Genomic DNA, 17916 nt, shown 5'->3' with positions numbered 1-17916 from the left:
CTCTCTGATGACCAGAAGCAAAGTCTCAAATGAAATCTTGGTGACAGCTGCACTGCCACAGTGATGTATGAGCAGCATTCAAGAGGAGAGATTTCCCCCCCAAGTTGGTTATGGGAACCTCTCCATTTCCCAGCAGCCAACGTGCTGCTCTTCTGATGCTTTGCCTCAAGACTGGTTTTGCAGTGTTGTCACCACACTGGTGAGAAACGTCTCTTGTTCCTAGGTCAGCTTTGTTACCTGGGGCAGTGCACACACAGGGCAGAGACAGCTGCTGCTGGCCAAATACGTTCTGGTTTTGCAGGTGTGGCACTGAAGCTCAGCGTTCCCACCACCCGCCCCTCCTCTGATTTCAATTAAAACTCTGAGTTTGAGTTCATGTCTAAACATACAACTGTAATAAACTGATCTTTGATCCCAGTTTTATCCTCCTCAAGTGGTTGAGGCATTTCATATCTTGTTCTGTTGGTACAGAGATGTTTGTCTCGTCTCAGCTTTTTGAGGCTGAATGTTAGGAAAAATATCTTCTCCAAAAGAGCAGTCAGGCACTGGAATGGGCTGCCCAGGGGTCTCTGTTCCTGGAGGTGTTGAAGAAATGCTTAGATGTGGTGCTAAAGGACATGGTTTAGTTTATGTTTATATGTTTATATTGGTGGTAGGCAGATTGGATGATCTTGGAGGTCTTCTCCAACCTTGGTGGATCTATGGTTCTATGAGTGCAGGAGCAGGAGCAGGACACTATGTGTAGCACGGGTTTTCCTTTGCACCAAGGCACTGAAGTGGTTTGTAAATGACCAGCAAGGCTCATTGGTGGCTTCTAAATCACACGTGGGATGTCTGTGTGTGCTAAGGAACTTCAGCTGCACTGCTGCTCCTCGGCAGGCTGAAGTTTCACCTTCCATTTAGAGAAGGACCTGGATCTTTCTCAACGTTGCCTAGCAGTGAGAGAGGCAGAGCTGTGAAATACAGCGTTTTTAGTGCGCTGCTGAAAGCGGAATTGTGGCTGCTCCAGCCACCCTTAGTTGTCACAGGCCTTGCATTAGGATCTCCCACTTAGTGCATTCAAAATGATGATTGTAATGCTGAGTATTTGCAAGGGGTACTCATTCCTTCAGCGTTTGGCAACACGGGAAAACACTTGGCTTTGTTTTTACCCCTTGCATCTGAGGGTTTTCCAGAAAGTCCTGGATTTGCAGAAGGATTTGGGAGGGTTACAAGCAGGGCATTGCTACATTGTGCTGAAGAGTGCATAGAAGATTTAGGGATAAGATCAGGGAGACAATACAGCATCTTCTGCAGAGCAAGAGGGGTGAAATGTTAGTGATAACACAGGCCAGAGGCTGCTGGGGAAGTGCAGAGCTCTGACATTCACTGCTGCCCAGGAAGGTGACAAAGACCCTGCAAGGCAAGCTGTGTGTCATCGGCACTAGGCACCCAGGGGAAACAGCCACCTCACAGCCTGTGTTCCTAACAAGCAATAAAAAGCCACTTCACACAGATGCAGTGCAATTTTCTTTCCCTCCTAGCAGGTTTATTTTCCCTTCCTAACATAAGCGTCATAGGGGATTGCTCACTGGGGGATGATAACCTGGGAAAAATGCTGCCAGTGCTGGGCCCAGTGGCTTTCTGTTCTTTGCTGAGACATGTTCCTAAAAGGCTGTGAATCCAGTAGAGAGTAGCAGCAGGTTATTGTGGGGGACAGAAAACAAACAGCAAGGAGAGGGCTCCTGCTCTTCAGGTTTCCCTTCTGATCTCAGGACGCGGCCGCGTCCCAGTCTGCGACTGCTCTACAAGCACACACGTGGTGTCAGGCACCAAGGGAAATCCGAGCTCAGATTTTCAGAGCAGAGATTCTTTCAAACGGGCACAACAAATCTATTTTGACCTAATTTGCAGCTCTGTATCAGTCAAGCCCTCATTTAACTGAGCCTGTAAGGCATCTGAAAGTTCCACCAGATTCACGCTGTCCCTTGTTTTGCAACCAGTCCTAAGCAGAGCAGTTTCCAGAACTGAGAGTCGTTTCTGAAAGATTTGCAGCCCGGAATGTGCACATGTCACATCTAGAGAAACTACTTCAGTGCCTCCACTGCCACCCCAGAGGGGACTGCATCAAACAATGGAGTTACTGTGGACTATCAAATCACCAGGCAACTAATTAGGTCAGGAATAGAAGGAGCAAATGGATAGATGATTCAACTGTTGTTCATAAGACCCATATGACAAGAAAGATGCCTCATCTAGCTTCCTCATCAGCACTAAAGGTACGATTTGTGTAATTCTTACTATAAAGGCAACTTTTAAAAGAATTCTGCCACTGCCCACTGAAATTAATAATAATTCCTGCTCTGGAATTAGCTGGGCTCTGCCAATCGATTGGCCTGCCTGGCCTATATTTTCCACCTATTGCCATGCAGCCTGCATTACTCGTTTGGCAGTTCTTTCAGTAAAAATTCAATGTGCTGATGCAGAGAGGCCAAGGAGAGGCCAACTGCTGGAAACAAGAAGCAAGCTTAGTGCTGTGACCTGCCCTGACATGGGTGGGACTGCCACCTCCATGCACCGCCGTGCTCTACTACCATTCTCCTTCCTGCACCAAAGCACTCGGTGCTGAGCATGAAGGAGCACAGGAGGAGGCAGCTCTCACTTTTTTCCTCCCTCCCTAACCTCTTCTCCCCCTCCCTGTTACCTATAGCACCTGGAACAAGAGAAGCACGAGCTGCGGAGGCGGTTTGAGAACAAGGAAGGAGAATGGGAAGGAAGGGTGTCTGAACTGGAAAGCGACGTGAAGCAGCTGCAGGATGAGCTGGAGAGGCAGCAGGTTCACCTGCGGGAAGCCGACCGTGAGAAGACACGGGCTGTCCAGGAACTCTCTGAACAGAACCAAAGACTCCTGGACCAGCTCAGCAGGGTGAGTGAGCATTGGGATAAACGTTGTGCTGTGTGGGTTGTGGTCATTTAACACACAGGTACCTTTCTCAGCTCTTTGTGTCTTGATCTGATTTGGCAAATCTGGTCTTCGTTTACGAATAGGCTGAGCAAACATGAAATGCAAGAAAAAAGCACATCTGGGGCAGGGCCAGAGAGCTGAAAGGCTCTTTGCTGACCCCCATTTATAGTGAATGTCCATTGACTGTAAAGCTATTAAACTGAATGCACCATGCTGCTCCACAATGGTTTGTCCCTGCAAATAATTTTGTGATGTGTAAATGTCTGAGAACCTACTGAAGTTCCTTGGAATGGCATGTTTCAGCAAAGAGCTCAGCCTCTGAGTGAAAGAGGATTTGGCGTAAGGCTGCTGCAAATCAGCCTAATTGACTGACTCTTTCCAGCATAGGTTTCATCCTGACAGCAAAAGACTTAACAGTTGCTGCCTCCTCCCCTAGATGCTGACCTGTCTTCTAGAATTAAGAATCTTGTCTTCTTCTTCCCACTGGACAGTACAGATCATAATCTTAACTGCTCGGAAACACTGTTACTCCAGCAGAGGAAAGCATTTTCTCACCAGTTGCACATCCCCAAAATAGAATAGAACAAAAACGTGCACCAAAACTCGTGCTGAAGAGATCCACTTAAGGGTAAGAGTGTATTTCAGACCAGGTTCACTCAGAGGTAGGTCTCCGGAGCTGGCAAAGATATGGTTTAAGGGGTTGGGTCAATAGTTCAATTGCAACACTAGGACAGAAGACTGAAATGGGCCAAGAATAAAGGCCTTTTCACTTGTCCCTGCTCAATCTGGGTGTGCTGTTTTCCTGTGCCTCTGGAAGAGGTCTTCAGTAAAATATTTTATACTGGAAGTTGAAAAAAGAAAAATCATTCCTCATTCTGCTACAGGTTTTCCTGGTAAGTGCTAAGGAAGTCACTTAGTCTGTAGATTAATTGGTGTTTAAAAAAAAAAATAGGAATAAAACACCCTTCCTTAGCTTAGGAGAGCTGCTAAATTTACCACTGTTTTTAAAACAGTATCTCCCAGGTGTAACAGATGAGTAGAGAGGATCTCCTACCTCTTCTCTGGGCAGAGCATCTCACATACAATGCAGATAAGAGGTTCTATCGCAGATTTCCTGTGTAATGTCAGATTTATCACCTAAGGCCAAAGATTTGGCTGTCATTAGATTTGGTGGCCCTCAGGGATTTTCTGTGAATGCATGATTTGCTTTGCTGGCTAGGAGATACCAGATCTGTCGTGGTCCCAGTGTGAGTAGGTAATGAAGACAGTCTAGAAGGTAGGAAAGGAAAACCAAACAGCTTGCTTTGGGCTTTAAACTGGATGGGATTATCCTCAGTTAACACTTGTGCTGCAGGAGCCTCTCACAGCCCAGCTGCTCAGTAAAGCCTTGTGCAAAGAAGCCAGCAAGTTAGGTCTACCAGCAGTGTCAATACATGGGTTTTGTTCCCTCCGCTCCCTATTACTGCCAGAAATAATCCTCCCACTTCAGAATTATCCCATCTCAGGAAAAAAAATGGTTCCTTGGCAGTAACTTCGCTGCTTCAGCCCCCCCCTGCCCCCAGCTTTGTGTAGGGGACCAGATGTTCTGCGATGCTCAGATGAGCAGAGGAAGCAGCTTACTCTTGCTGAGACTTCCTGGCCAAGATTCACTGCTCAATGGCTTTGTCACCTGGTGAAGACTTGCCAGTAACTTAGATATAGCCGAGGACATGGTAGGTGTGCAAACAGCTTTCCTAGAGTCATGAGAACGTAAGCAAACCAAAGCCAGGTCAGGAGTGGTTTGTTGCTCAGCCAAGGCTTTGGTTGAGGCTTTTAAATATCTCAGCCCTTGATTACTGCATACTTGTTACGCCGTGTTTGCAGTTCAGAATTTCTAGTTCTCTTGCTCTGAAGTGGTTGTGTGTGCAGTGTTTGAGGCAGCAGTAGTGCCTAAGCCCTGGTCACCCACATCATTCTGACCCGTTAGTGCAATAAACAGATGCAGCTACACAGACACACTTGCCTACAGTTGTATTGCCATAGGCTGGGGTCTCTCTAGAGATCACAAACTGATTGATCACCAGCAGAGAAAAAATCCTGCAAAGGTGGGCAGTTACAGCTTCTGATAGCCTCTGTGCCCCCAGCTCTGCATTTTTTGTCACAATGCTCTGTCTGGGAGGAGTACACTGAGAAAAATCAGTGATAAGGCAATTAAAGCTTCATTCAGAGCCTCAGCTCTACCCCCATCTGTCACTGAGTCCCCTACTGGAGGTTTCACTCACAGGAGGACAAAGAAATGTTGCTCTCTGATATGAGTCATTCTATGCTAAACAGACACTGGCTCTTTAAAATTTAATTTCTACAGATTAGCAATTAACACCTCGTGGCCCAGTTTCACAATACTTGAGCATCTCCCTGGGAAAGGCACCAGGCTCTGTACGTCAAGTAATGGTCTCAGCCTCACAACCTACCAGCCCACATCGTCCAGCTTGCTTCTTTGGGGGTTCCAAGCTTCTACCCCTTCTACCTTAGAGCCAGGCAGCATCCACTAACTCCTAGCCCTCCTCCTTCCTGCTGTCATACTCTTTTACTAATTAAGCCTTAGTTCTTTTTTTTAATTCATGCTACCTTTCCCAGAGATGAAGGGCCAACTCAACCACATGCTTTTTTCCAGTATGAACCTGGCACAAATGCTAACCAATTGAGCACACACTCCCACACACAGATAGCAAAGGGACCTAGAAAGCTCTGTCTTGCAATTAAAGCATGGGACTGGAAAATCCATCCTTGATGCTGGCGCAGACTGGCAAGGAAAACTCAGCGTTGGGGATTTAGAGACTGTTGCTGTCTCTAGAACTGGGGATAACTGTCTTGCCTTAGAGTTGCCAAGAGGCTACAGTCAGGTCTGTAAAATGACTTGAGGTCTTCAGATGAGATGATGATACAGGAGAACTTTACATATATAATAACAGTAAGTAGGCTATAAGGAACTTTGCCTCTTCTTGCAATACAGCCTTCTGTTAGAAGCAAAGAACCACACTGAACAGAGATACCAGCCAGATTCTAACAGCATTGAACAATATGGAAATGAGATAAGGCTGGGAGCTCATAGTGAAAGACATGACTCAGATGCCGAAGATCAAGTTCAAGATCTTCACAGTAACCTTATTTTTTAATTTTCTATGTGGTGATTGCATCCCTTCTGCATGATTGGATTTCCCTCCCCCTGCTTCAGCATAGCAGAGCAGGTAGTACTTCTCAGCAGTGCCCAGGCCAAACAGGATGCTCATTTTCACCTGGGAGAGCTGCAGAGCACACACACCAAGGTATACAGCTCACCATCGACACTCAGAGTAAAGGAGGCAAAGTACAGCTCCACCTGGCTTGGAAATTGTTTTGTATCCAACTTCTCCAGTCTCTCCCATCTGTTTCAGTTCCCCATTTGGAAGAAATAAATAAAATCTTTATCCTTTTAAGTCATAAAGTAAAGGGGGAGAATGGAGATGGGGAGCCACGTAGTGAAAGCCTTCCTCTTACATGCACCCACAGCAGCAACCACAGCAAGAGTGCTGTTCCCACCTCAGGGCTTCCAGGAGCTACTAATATAAATAGCAACAGCAACCTTTGCCTATATTGAGGCAACATATTACTACTTTGTCAGGAAGTGAATGAAAAAAAAAAAAAAGACTTTCACACTGTTTCTAAGGAGCTTTACCAGATGGCATTCCCACACATTTCCTGCTACCAGCTCTGGGCTCCTGGAGCTATTTGCTGCAACTTGGGCAAGGATGCATCCTTCCTAGTTCTGTTGGGTTTCTTTTCTGGTACACCGAGTACAAGGCAGTAATCTCACGACATCGAGCTCAGGTAGTTTTTGCAATGAAAGTTCCTTTTCAGTGGCAGGAAGCAAAGTGTCATCTTGCACTGCTGAAATAGCTCTTTGTTTAGAGAGGAGCACTGCAGCATCCCTCAGAGGGACCCTCAATCACCAACTTCTTATATTCCCTCAGCATCCAGTGCCAACACACTGCTACAAAGAATGAGGTTTCAGTCAGTCCCTTTGATAAAGAAAGGCAGCGACCAGCCAGCCCTCGAAGTCTCCAAAGGACTTTGCATTTGCTGGCCACAAAACCTCCTTTCAGTGATATTTCAAGGGAAGGAGTTCCATTTCCTGCTTTGTGCTGCAGCATGCAGCTCTGGAGGACCAACAGGCACTTCTTGACTTAGATCTGAAAGAAACACGGTGAGGCACTGGAACAGGTTGCCCAAGGAGGCTGTGGATGCCCCATCCCTGCAGGCGTTCAAGGCCAGGCTGGATGTGGCTCTGGGCAGCCTGGGCTGCTGGTTGGCAACCTGCACACAGCAGGGGGTTGGAACTGGATGAGCGTTGTGGTCCTTTTCAACCCAGGCCATTCTATGATTCAAGAATGAACAGAATATGTGGTACCATACTTTGCAAATCACTTGTGCTTTAAATATCTTCTCCGATGGTCAACAACACACTTAGAAAAAACAATGGCCTGTTGTCAGTGACTGAACAAGTGTGTTGGGCAAGATTCGGTGCTTTTTCCATGCCAGAGATGTGCAGCCATTACCCTATGAGCTGGCTTGTCTTTAATTACTCATTTCTAATGTACGGATGCTTAATGCAAGCTGCCTTATGTCTGTTGAGTTGTCTGTGATAGCACAGCAGGGCACATTGTGAATCTCCATGCTTAGCATGGAAGCGAATCAGGCTCAAGCCAAGCACTGCTTTGGGGGCTTTATTTTTTAGATAGAGGAGAGCCCCAAGTGGTGCAAAGCTGAAGAAGAGTTACTGTGACATTTCAAGGTGTGAATCGGTCACTACACTGAATTCTTTGTAAGACTGTCATGGCAAAATATAAAGTTAAACGTTCACTAAACAAACTTCAGAAACGGGGATGGTGTGAAGAGCCCTGCATAGCAAACCTTGGTCTGCTTCGCCTCTGGACAGTGTAAATTCAACAGAATGGAGAGACTGCACAAACCAGGGCCAGCCACTGAAAGCAGCAAACCTCCCACTGACCACACGAGGCACCTGCGTCTGCCTGCCCCCTCTGGAGTATCACCAAACCCCAGCAGCACGTAACCAGATCCCCCATCACCTGCTGAATACTGATTACTGTGCAGGCAGGAATGGCTTCCTCTTACCAGCTACTTCTCCCCTAGCAGAAAGCACTTGTTAATAATTCAGCTTCGTGCCACATCAGGACTGGAGCGCCGAGGCCTCCTATGCTCAAGCTGTAAATATAGGACGTGACTGCAGCTGCATGTTCTCTCCTGCAAAGTCCTACAGTGAAACAAATCAGTGCCCTAGAAGGCAAGAAGACATCTCGAGGTCACTGCTCAGTGGGGTTCCATCCATCTGGGTGAAGGGAGCCAGGCAGAAGGAAAAGTTCAACCCCCCCAGTGAATGCCTTGCCAACCCTGCAGCACCCATTAACCCCATTTCAAGGCACCCAGAGCTTTGGGAACCAGCAGGGCATAACTGTAACAAACACCGAGGGAAGAGGAGCAGGCAGGGGAACAGGCACTCCCAGAGGCTGCTCAGAGGTTTTGCACCTATCCATTTCAAGCAGTTTCTTTTCCCTGTGTCCTTTGGTTACTAGCAAGCAGTGGCAGAATGGATTTCTGTCCATTCTTCTGGATGTACACAGAATAAAACAAGGGCACGCACTGCTAGCGAACCACAGCACAAAGCCCTCTGGAGGGAAAGAGTTAAAAATCACTGAGGTTAAAAACACATTACAGGGAAAGGCAGAACTGCACAAATCCCTGTTCATGGGGAAAAGGGAGAGCATTCATCCACCCACAGGCTGGATGGAGCCTCAGGACAGGGGACCTGCACCCCACCATCTGCAGGGACCCTTTGCTTGCTGCTAGGCAACAGCACACCACATCACAGCAGGTGATGTTGCCACGGCGACTGGGTGTGATTCTGCTGCTTGTGATGCTGTGACAGTCAGAGGACACGCAGGGAAACGCATTGGTGACGTCCAAGGCAGTGAGTGGTGGGGGCTGCGGGCTCGGCTCGCTGCCAGGACGTGTCCCTGGCATCACCATTTCATCCCCTTATTTCCTCTCCTGCTCACTGCTCTTTATTTAAAATAAAAATTAAAAAAAATCACTCTGGAGATCTCCTGGCCCAAAGCAGCCTGTTGTCCATGCCACTCACAGGGAGATTTTCTAGTCTGCTACTCTACTCAGAGTGACTCTGCCAGGGCTGGGCACTGTGTGCATCCACCCTCCAGTGAGCCCTGCTCTGGGAGGCACGGTGCAACAGGACTGGTTGTTTGTCACAGCCCATCTCCCATCTTGGAGGCTGGTGGTGCCCAGGTGGAGCCACAAACACTGGCCCCATGGAGCAGTTCCAGAGCTCAGCCATCCCATCCTCCATGGGCAGTTCATCAGCTGGAATGAGTGTCCAGAGCACCATCTAGGTAACACCTATGTACAACTGTTTATCACCTGGTAATCAGCTGTACGCTGTTCTTCCTTGTACTCCAGCCAAGCCCAGCTCACATTCTGCCTTCACCTCTAGCAAGTAGTTCTGGAGCAGACCTCAAGGCTTTCTGCAAGGCTTTGTGCCTTGACAGATGGGCAGCATCACTGAGCCGTGAGTACCTGAAAGCAGGAATCCAACGTGGAATTGAAATTGAACTTGATAAACGATCATAGAACCACAGAATGGCCTGGGTTGAAAAGGACCACAGTGCTCATCCAGTTCCAACCCCCTGCTATGTGCAGAGTCAACAACCAGGCTGCCCAGAGCCACATCCAGCCTGGCCTTGGTTGCCTGCAGGGATGGGGCATCCACAGCCTCCTTGGGCAACCTGTTCCAGTGCCTCACCTCCCTCTGAGTGAAAAACTTCCTCCTAATATCCAACCTAAACCTCCCCTGTCTCAGTTTAAATCCATTCCCCCTTGCCCTATCACCATCCACCCTCATAATACGACAAGGAAATAAAAATCTGAATGAACCCTTCATTCCCCTGTTGCACTGTACTAAAAATTTCAAGTGGCTATTCTGTTTGGGTCCAGGTCTTGATGTTTACAGGAGCTGCTTCATTATGCAGTAGCTCAGAGGTAAGGAGACGTGGGAAGAAAAGATTTTGTAGGAATATTTCTGCTTATTCACACTTGCTGTAAACACTTCCTCCAGGATATTCTAGAAAGTAGGACACAGAAGGTGTTTGCATCCAGCCACTGCATTACTAGCTAGAACCAGAGCACATCTCTACCCAAGAAAAAACAATTAAACATTTGGTCTTTCAAGAGCCATTCCAGGTTATAAACTTTGCACGCATTATAATGAAAGTCTTTAAATTCCTTTTTTCTGTTAAGTAGGATTGCTTTTTCTAATTGTAATTTGGTAGACAGCTCAGAAGGGAGGTCTGCAAGCTGTGTTAGGTGCTCTGATTAGCCATGAAATCAGAGGCCCCTCGCAAAACAGCCTAAAGCTTCATCAAGTGCTTTGTTCAGAATTGCATTTAGCAAAATCCTGCTTATTTTGAGCACATACAGAGGATCAGTGAGATTCTTGGTAGCTTCTAATAGAGGCCACAATGCAATGGAGACATGCCATGCAGCTGGGCAATTCCAGAACAGATGGGAGCGAGAAGCTTCCCAGAGGTGAGAGTACAACTGGTATCAACTGATCTTTCATGCAGAGAAGCCTCCCAGTAACGTGAGGTCAGATCATCCTGCTGTTAGTGAATATTGAAGGAAAAAGGCCCCAGGGAACACACACAAACAACACACCATCTCTACAGCTTTGGAACACACGTGTGTTTTTACTCTGTGTGGGCACAAAGCAACTTGGGGGTGAGGAGGGGGGGGTCAAAACAAATGCAAACAGGGAAGGATTCAGAGAGGTTCCAACCTTTGCTTGAACATGAGATCTCGAGCAGATTCAGCTGCTAGGGGAGCTGTGCTTTCCAGCAGAATTATGCACAGATGATGCCAAATGAGAAGGTCTCAAATGATGGTGTTTTGCCAAAATCTACCATCTCTTCTGAATTATGTGATCATTTTTCAAATAGCGTCCATTGATCGGCTGCAAAGCTGCATGGGGATTTGCTAACTCAAATGATTTCTGTAGTTTCTGCCTCTGATCCAGAGAGATTTATTTCCCTAGGCTTTACTGAATGTTGTATTTCACTTTGAGTACAAATTCTTCTTAAGCGTGGTGCTGACTTTTCCCTTTCCACCTTAGCACTGGAGAGCATGCTTCTTCAACAACTGGTAAATATTCAAAGCTTTAAAAGCTCAAGGCAAAAGTGCATGAAATTGATGATTTCAGTAATATCTCCTCTTCCTGGGGCCATTCTGTCCCTGGAGCACTGGGGCTGTGTGCACATCCTCATCCTGCAGAACTGCAGGCAAGCAGGCAGCCCAGAAAGCCACTATTTAACCTGCTCAGGCTCACTTGGCTTGCTTTGGTAGTATGGAGGAATGAGTTCACTCCACAGGGAGGTGGAGGGCAATGATGCACACTTGGGAACATCATTTTCTCCCCACCAGAGGCAATTGCATATCCCTGATGCTTCTAAAGCTAAGTAAACGTAGACACCTTGAGACCTGTCGGCCAGCACCCTACCCTGAATGGGTGCCTCTGCAGAAACATCTGGGATGGCCACCACTGATTTGCATGACCTAAAACAACTCAAAACCCACCCACAGAGGATTAGCAGATTGATTTACTTCACGTAGAGAGGTCTCCATTCTAGGCATTATCCAACCCGGCAGCTCAGAGCTACTTACCGAGATTAACTCTGGCACCACGACACACAGTGCATCAGCTGAGGGCTGCCTCTCAGTGGTTCCTTCCCTCTAAGGAAACCACTTGCATCAAGGCATCAAAAACCTGGGAAACTTCATTTTTTCTCCCCTCCTCCCTATCCTCCATAATTCTCTATTAAGAGAGAGTATCAGGCCAAAAAGCTCAACTTGTGAAAGGAAGGAAGGAGACAGGCAGCCCTCACTCCTTTGTTACAGGTCACTGCCTTGCCTCAGCACGGGGGAGGGAAGGTTTGCCCTGTGTGGGACAGTGGCAGTTTTAGTGCTCCAGGTCCTCCATCAGCCCTTTCTCACTGCCAGAGAGCACACAACTGAGAAAATGTCTTGCTATGTGAAACATGCAATGCAGGAGCCTTTCCTAACAGCGTGAGCTTGTTTGAATGAGGACACGAGTTTTCCTGCTTCTCTTAAGTCTCCCTAAGCAGAGATATAAGCCAACTCCAGGTCAGGGCAAACGGCCCAGCCTGAGCAAAATGCCCGTTCAGATCCACGTATCAAGCAGCACGTGATGTTAGTTAGCATCCCCATCCTCTGCCAGCTGGCCTCACTGGGTTCACCCTAAGGACACTCTGGCCACTGCCAGAATACACACTTCTTTGCCTGTATATATACAAGCACTGCTTTCCACTCTCCCTTCCCCTCACACTGTCTGCCATACAAGACATTTGCAGGAGACACCTGCTAGTGTTTCAAACACGTGAAGTGGATGGTTTTCATTAAGCCTGTGTCAGCATTGCAGCCCATAATGACTTGTTTATACATACGGCCTGCCGAGGCTGCGGGGCGCAGACAGATGGGCAGCCATCTCAGCAGCTCCCATCCGCCCCTTCACGTGACGGCAGACGAGACTTTTGCAGGATGAGTTGGAAACCTGAAGGCCAAGCTGCTGCTTTAATATCATAGGGAAAGCCCGTGCTTTTGCAGCAGCACGGCTCCCATATTTAGCACAGAGGTGGTGATACTTCAGAGGCATTCAAAGAATCGCTTTTTGGTGCATTCCACCAGCATCGTTAGGCAAACGGCCATAAATACCCTTCTTGCATATCTTGTCTCGCTGAGATTATTCTTGTCTCCTTGGCAACTGTCAGATGATGTATAATGCCAGCAGGGATTAGCCTCAGTGAGCCTGATAACCCCCGTGTAAATTCCTGCTCTGTGAGGAGACCTGGCAGGACTCGCTTCTTTCCTGGTAACGTTCAAGTGTTGCCATAAATAATGTTAAATCCAAGAACCTTTCAGTAAACCTGAGTAAGGATGAAAACTAATATGGTGCTTTTTAAGTGATAGTATGTCTTCTGTCCTCCAGAAAAGCAGTTTGAGACACGTGGATAAACAGCCTGACAAGTAAAGCTGTGTTTTGAACTAGTGCTTAAGAGAAGGCTTGTGCTGAAAACTTGGCCTCTAATATCTTTATCTCCTTTGTTCCTGGATGCCAGCGAGGATCACGCTGGGAAATTCCAAATCCCCCACAAGAGCTTAAACTTATGCAGTGCTTTTAAAGCAATTAATTTCTGAAAAATAACCTGAATTCAGGTCAGTGTTTGAAATCCAGGTGCGTCCTCTGACATCTGCATCAAAGCTTTCTGCCCCATCAAGCAGCTAAGGCCTGCACCCTCACCCAGCTGCTTGCAGACACAACCAAAGCATCACTTCAGTGAGGCACAATTCCAACACCACCAGTTTTCTGCGTGCAGAGCATTTGTCCAGGTAACAAAACACACTTGGGCTTAGTGAGGAAGAAGTTGTTTGTCTCCAGGTAGGCTGCCTGGACTGCCAGAGCTAATGACACACAGATGAGACCCATCCCACAGCAGCGTCCTAGCTTATGAAGCAGAGCAGCACCACGTGATAGGTGGCATTGGGGGCTGTGGTGCACAGGTGCCATGTTTAAACTACTTATTTTTTTTTCCCTTCAGTCCCTTTCAGTTCTTATAATCCCTCAATTTGGGAGCATCTGCTCTAATTCAACAGGACCAAAAAAAAAAAAAAGAAAAAAAAAAAGAAGAAATCACCCAATATTCTTAATTTCTGCTGTAGTGTATTGCTGTAATTAAACACACAGATCTCTGGCACAGTGCTGTATTGATGTGATGTATCATGGCTGATATCCATCAGATATCAGCTGGAGAGCTGAGGAAGGTCTCCAAGACTGTTCCAGGAGTTAGGTCACAAACCAGCCAAGGAAAGGGGCGGTGGGGAAGCCGCTGTGGGCAGAATAAGAAAATCCAAGTCTTGGCACAAGCTCCTTAGCAATGATGCAACATGATTTCCTTACATGCTTCCGTGGATCTGTTTGCTCCCCAGCCATCTGCTCACTGCAGCACACACCTTGTCACATGCTGGACAGGGAGAGGGGTCAGCAGCCTAAAGCAGGTGGTTTAGCACAGGGAGGATTAAATGGTTCTGACTGAACTGCATGCCTGTGCTCCAGCAGAAATTTTAAGCAGCACCATTTTAGACACTTCTCAACACAGCAAGAAGTCAGTAGATGTAATATTGCTACCACAGGCTTGTGCACAAAGAAATCCAGCTGCAGCAGCAGGAGTGAAGTATTTGCTGGGAGCCAAATACCATGATCTCCTGTCACTGATCACATTATTCTTGCTTTCTGGCAGCAAGAGGAAGGGAAATTAAATCATTTAGAGGCAGTGATGCTAGGATAGGTCCCAGTTTAGAATCCTGCTGTAGTAGCGTAAAAAGTGGGCAGCAGATCTGCCTGCACTCTAATGCAGGATAAGCCACGTGTTCCTGCAAAGCAGCCCTCACCCTCCTTTGAAGGCAAAGCAATTAAAGAATGGCTGCTTTGATTTCCAGTTGAAATCTAAGCACACTCAGGATTGCAGAAGGAAGCCACTCCCAACAACTCAGTAACTTATCAGGGAGATTTGGAAGGTAAAGAGCAACCACTGACACACCAGTTCAGTTGTGCTTTATTTGGGGTAATTTAACGGGCCCTCTGTTACTGTTTAGGGCCACAAAGTACATAAATGTGGTACAAAATGCTCTCATCCATCCTGGTGCTTAAAAAACACCAAAACTGACAGCATTTCCCACCTCACTTCTATAACCCAAATGGGGCCCATGGACATTTCCCACTCCATCTCTAAACCACAGCACTGAGGTTCAAAGGAAGGTATTGGTGGAGGAGGGGAGTCCAGAACTGTCCTTGCTCTGCCCATGCTAACATTGCCAAGGATGCCTTTAGCCACCAGGAGAAAACATCTTAATACCAGACAGAGAGGACAGGCTGTAATTCTCACAGCCCCTATTATCACAGCATTCCCAATCTCAGCCCTTGTGCCATGCCTACAAAACCCCACACCTGAACAGCTTACAGCTCAGCTGCATGGACACCCAGGCTGTGTGCCTCCCCTGGCCCCACGTCCCCCTGGCACCTGCTGCCCACCAAGCACCTGAGTCCAGGATGCTTTTTCTGCATCAGGGCAGTTGTCAGAAAGCAGCAACCTCAGTGCCAGAAGCCACACTGGGAATGATACCTCTGAGCAACAGCTCGGACTGCAAGGGAAAAAAGGGCTTTTGATTCAATGAAGCATGACCTACATTTGAAAAAACTTTGGCTATGGGTACAAATCTAGGAGTATGTGCGTGCCAAATTTGGGGCCCACAGCCAAGTACAGAGCCTTTATCCTTTTCAGTGGGCTCCCATTCACATGGAGTTACAGAAAGAGGCTCTTTCCAGTCACTGGAACTGATAATGCATTCTCCTGCATGTCCATGATTTGGCACGTATACTTTATACACCATCCCACAGCATGTGCTGCATTCACTCTGTTTTTTGAGCTAAGTTTGCTGCCTGCATTTTCTCCATATATTTTTCCACCAAGCCTGGCTCCTTGTAAGACTTAAAGTACCAGAACGCCTGTGTGTTTGCCAAAACCTGTTATTTTAAGAAATTCATGCAAAAACTTCATAAAAACAAGACTGTGGGAGGACAAGACTCCAAGGAGAGATCCATATTCTTGTTTCTGGACTCTCACATTGCCCAGTGTCTCTGGCAATAGCAATACCTATGCAAGGTCTTCAGAGGAGACCCGGCTGACACGTGCACAGGATCTGCCCATTTTCAGAAATGCACTCAGCTTTCGAGCTGAGTTACAGGTGCTATTCAGAAACTCTATCCTGGACTTGGAACAGACCTGCTGTGGTTTAATTTAGCAGCTCTGGCTCGTGCTATAAATCACTGTACATATTGCTATCGAGGTGCTCTGAAGGTCAAGGCCCTGCCCTGAGGATCTACAACAAAGGCCCAATCCTTATAGTGCTTACATCTGTGGCACTGCACAAAAAGGTACACAAGCACTTCAGTGCTGGAGCATCTGCTGCACTGAGTCATAAGCTGAGCCACATTAGTGGAGACAGAGCAAAGTGGAGCAGAGAAGCGTGCATATACTCACTACACACAGACCCACACTTTGTGCATGACTGTATTCTGCTTAAGCAGATCAGGCTGCTCAGATGCTATTACTAACACACGGTAATTATCTTTTGTCAGTGATCACCAAGAGCAAGGTCTGCCTCGTGTTAGAAGTCTGCTCCAAAGACCTCATGTTCTAAAGAGCCAGCAAAGGACAGCAATTGAGGAATAGCTGAAGGCAGCAAGAAGTATTGCTGAGTTACATGATATCTCCCAAAGCTTTTTGCCTGCACAAATCCAGCATGATTTTGTCATGTTTAGAGTGACAAATCAAATACTGGTTGACCAGGAAATAGATTATATATATATATTTTTTTTTTGAAGTGAAATGCTACCTGTCAGCTCCAGAACTATCTTCAACAAAACACATTGGGATGGTTTTACTTAAGCACCATAGTTGTGATGTGCTGCCACATGGGGTTGTTTTGGTTTTTGGAGGCTTTCTGACAAGCCTGTCCCTTTGTGTGTCCTTCACCTTTCATTTGTGACTGACAGGTGCTGTTGGTGATTAAAACAGACTCATAGAATGGCTTGGGTTGGAAATGACCTCAAGGATCACCAAGCTCCAACCCCCCTGCTACAGGCAGGGCCACCAACCTCCATATCTAATACCAGACCAGGCTGCCCAGGGCCCTATCTAACATCTACTTGTGAGGGGAAGGCTTTGATGAACTAATAATTTTATGGAAGTAATAGCCTGAAGCTGGGGCTTCCATGCTAGCTAGTATTAGCAGTTTATATACAGTTTTTCAGCTCTCCTTATTTTTCTACAGAAAGTAACTACAAGTTCTACTGCATCAACTACAATAAGCATTCTGCAGAGAGCATCTTCTATCTCGCCTTAGTCAAGCCGAACAAGAAAAAAGATTTCTTTAACTCTCCTTCCTCTGGGGTTTGAGATAAACTGCTCAGGATGTCACATTTAGTGCTATTCTTGAGATACAGGTTAATACAAGTTAGTGGGAGATGTTTCATTAGCTGCCACGTCTAACTCCCAGGTCAACATATCCAAGTTTAAATACATATCTGTTTTAGAAAGTTTTCTCCCTTCTTGTCTCAAAGCTTCCTCATAGAAATGAAAAGGTTTTAAGCCAACTCCTAGAATTTAGCTCCAATATTTGTTTTGGCACCCGCTGGTTTCACAACTACAGGAACAGACTTTGCTGTTTCCATGCAATCGTGTTTGTGAGTGCAGGTCTGAGCATCAGGTCTAAATACATTGGAAGGCTTTTAGTTTGTACGTTACCACTAAATCCCAGAAGAATGTATCCTAAGCTTAAGAGAGTGCATAGGTGAAGATTTTAAAAGCATGTGAGCATTTCTTCCCTGGTGCCTGCTGCTAACTTGCCATCACATATGAAATATCCTCAGCAGAACACAGTTCATTTTCTTCGCAATAAAGGAAGAGTGCTTAAAGCCATTGTAAGAGGCTGCAAGGAGCTCAGTTATCATGCCTTGCTCCTAGGCACACAATTGATTTTTGAACACCTCCGGTCTGAAGCCTTAGACTAAAACAATTTCATTTAAAATAAATTAAATTCAAGAATGGAGATTTGCTGTCATAGGAGTACTGAATGGCCCAAGTTGAAAAGGACCACAATGATCATCTAGTTTCAACACCCCCCACTGCCCCCGCTTCATGCAGAGTGTCCTGGCTTCTTCTTGCTGCAAGGAAGGACAACAAAGCCTCTCAAGAGCAGCAGTGTATGATACACCAATCTTTGCCTCCACCATCATA

At 46.7% G+C, this 17916-nt stretch overlaps 1 protein-coding gene across 1 annotated transcript in view; it reads left to right on the top strand.

Moving 5' to 3' along the window:
• BICDL1 (BICD family like cargo adaptor 1) overlaps positions 1-17916 on the top strand; it is a gene marked incomplete at both ends in the record, with an annotated part of 41115 nt that overhangs the window by 2298 nt on the left and 20901 nt on the right. Inside the window, one exon of the mRNA XM_079543968.1 lies at positions 2690-2905. Within this exon, the coding sequence (XP_079400094.1) occupies positions 2690-2905 (216 nt within the window). The remainder of the gene's footprint in view (positions 1-2689; positions 2906-17916) is intronic.

Source organism: Tetrao urogallus (genome assembly GCF_951394365.1).
Source record: "Tetrao urogallus genome assembly, chromosome: 17".
Lineage (NCBI taxonomy): Eukaryota > Metazoa > Chordata > Aves > Galliformes > Phasianidae > Tetrao > Tetrao urogallus.
This window is presented reverse-complemented; position numbering and strand designations above follow the sequence as displayed.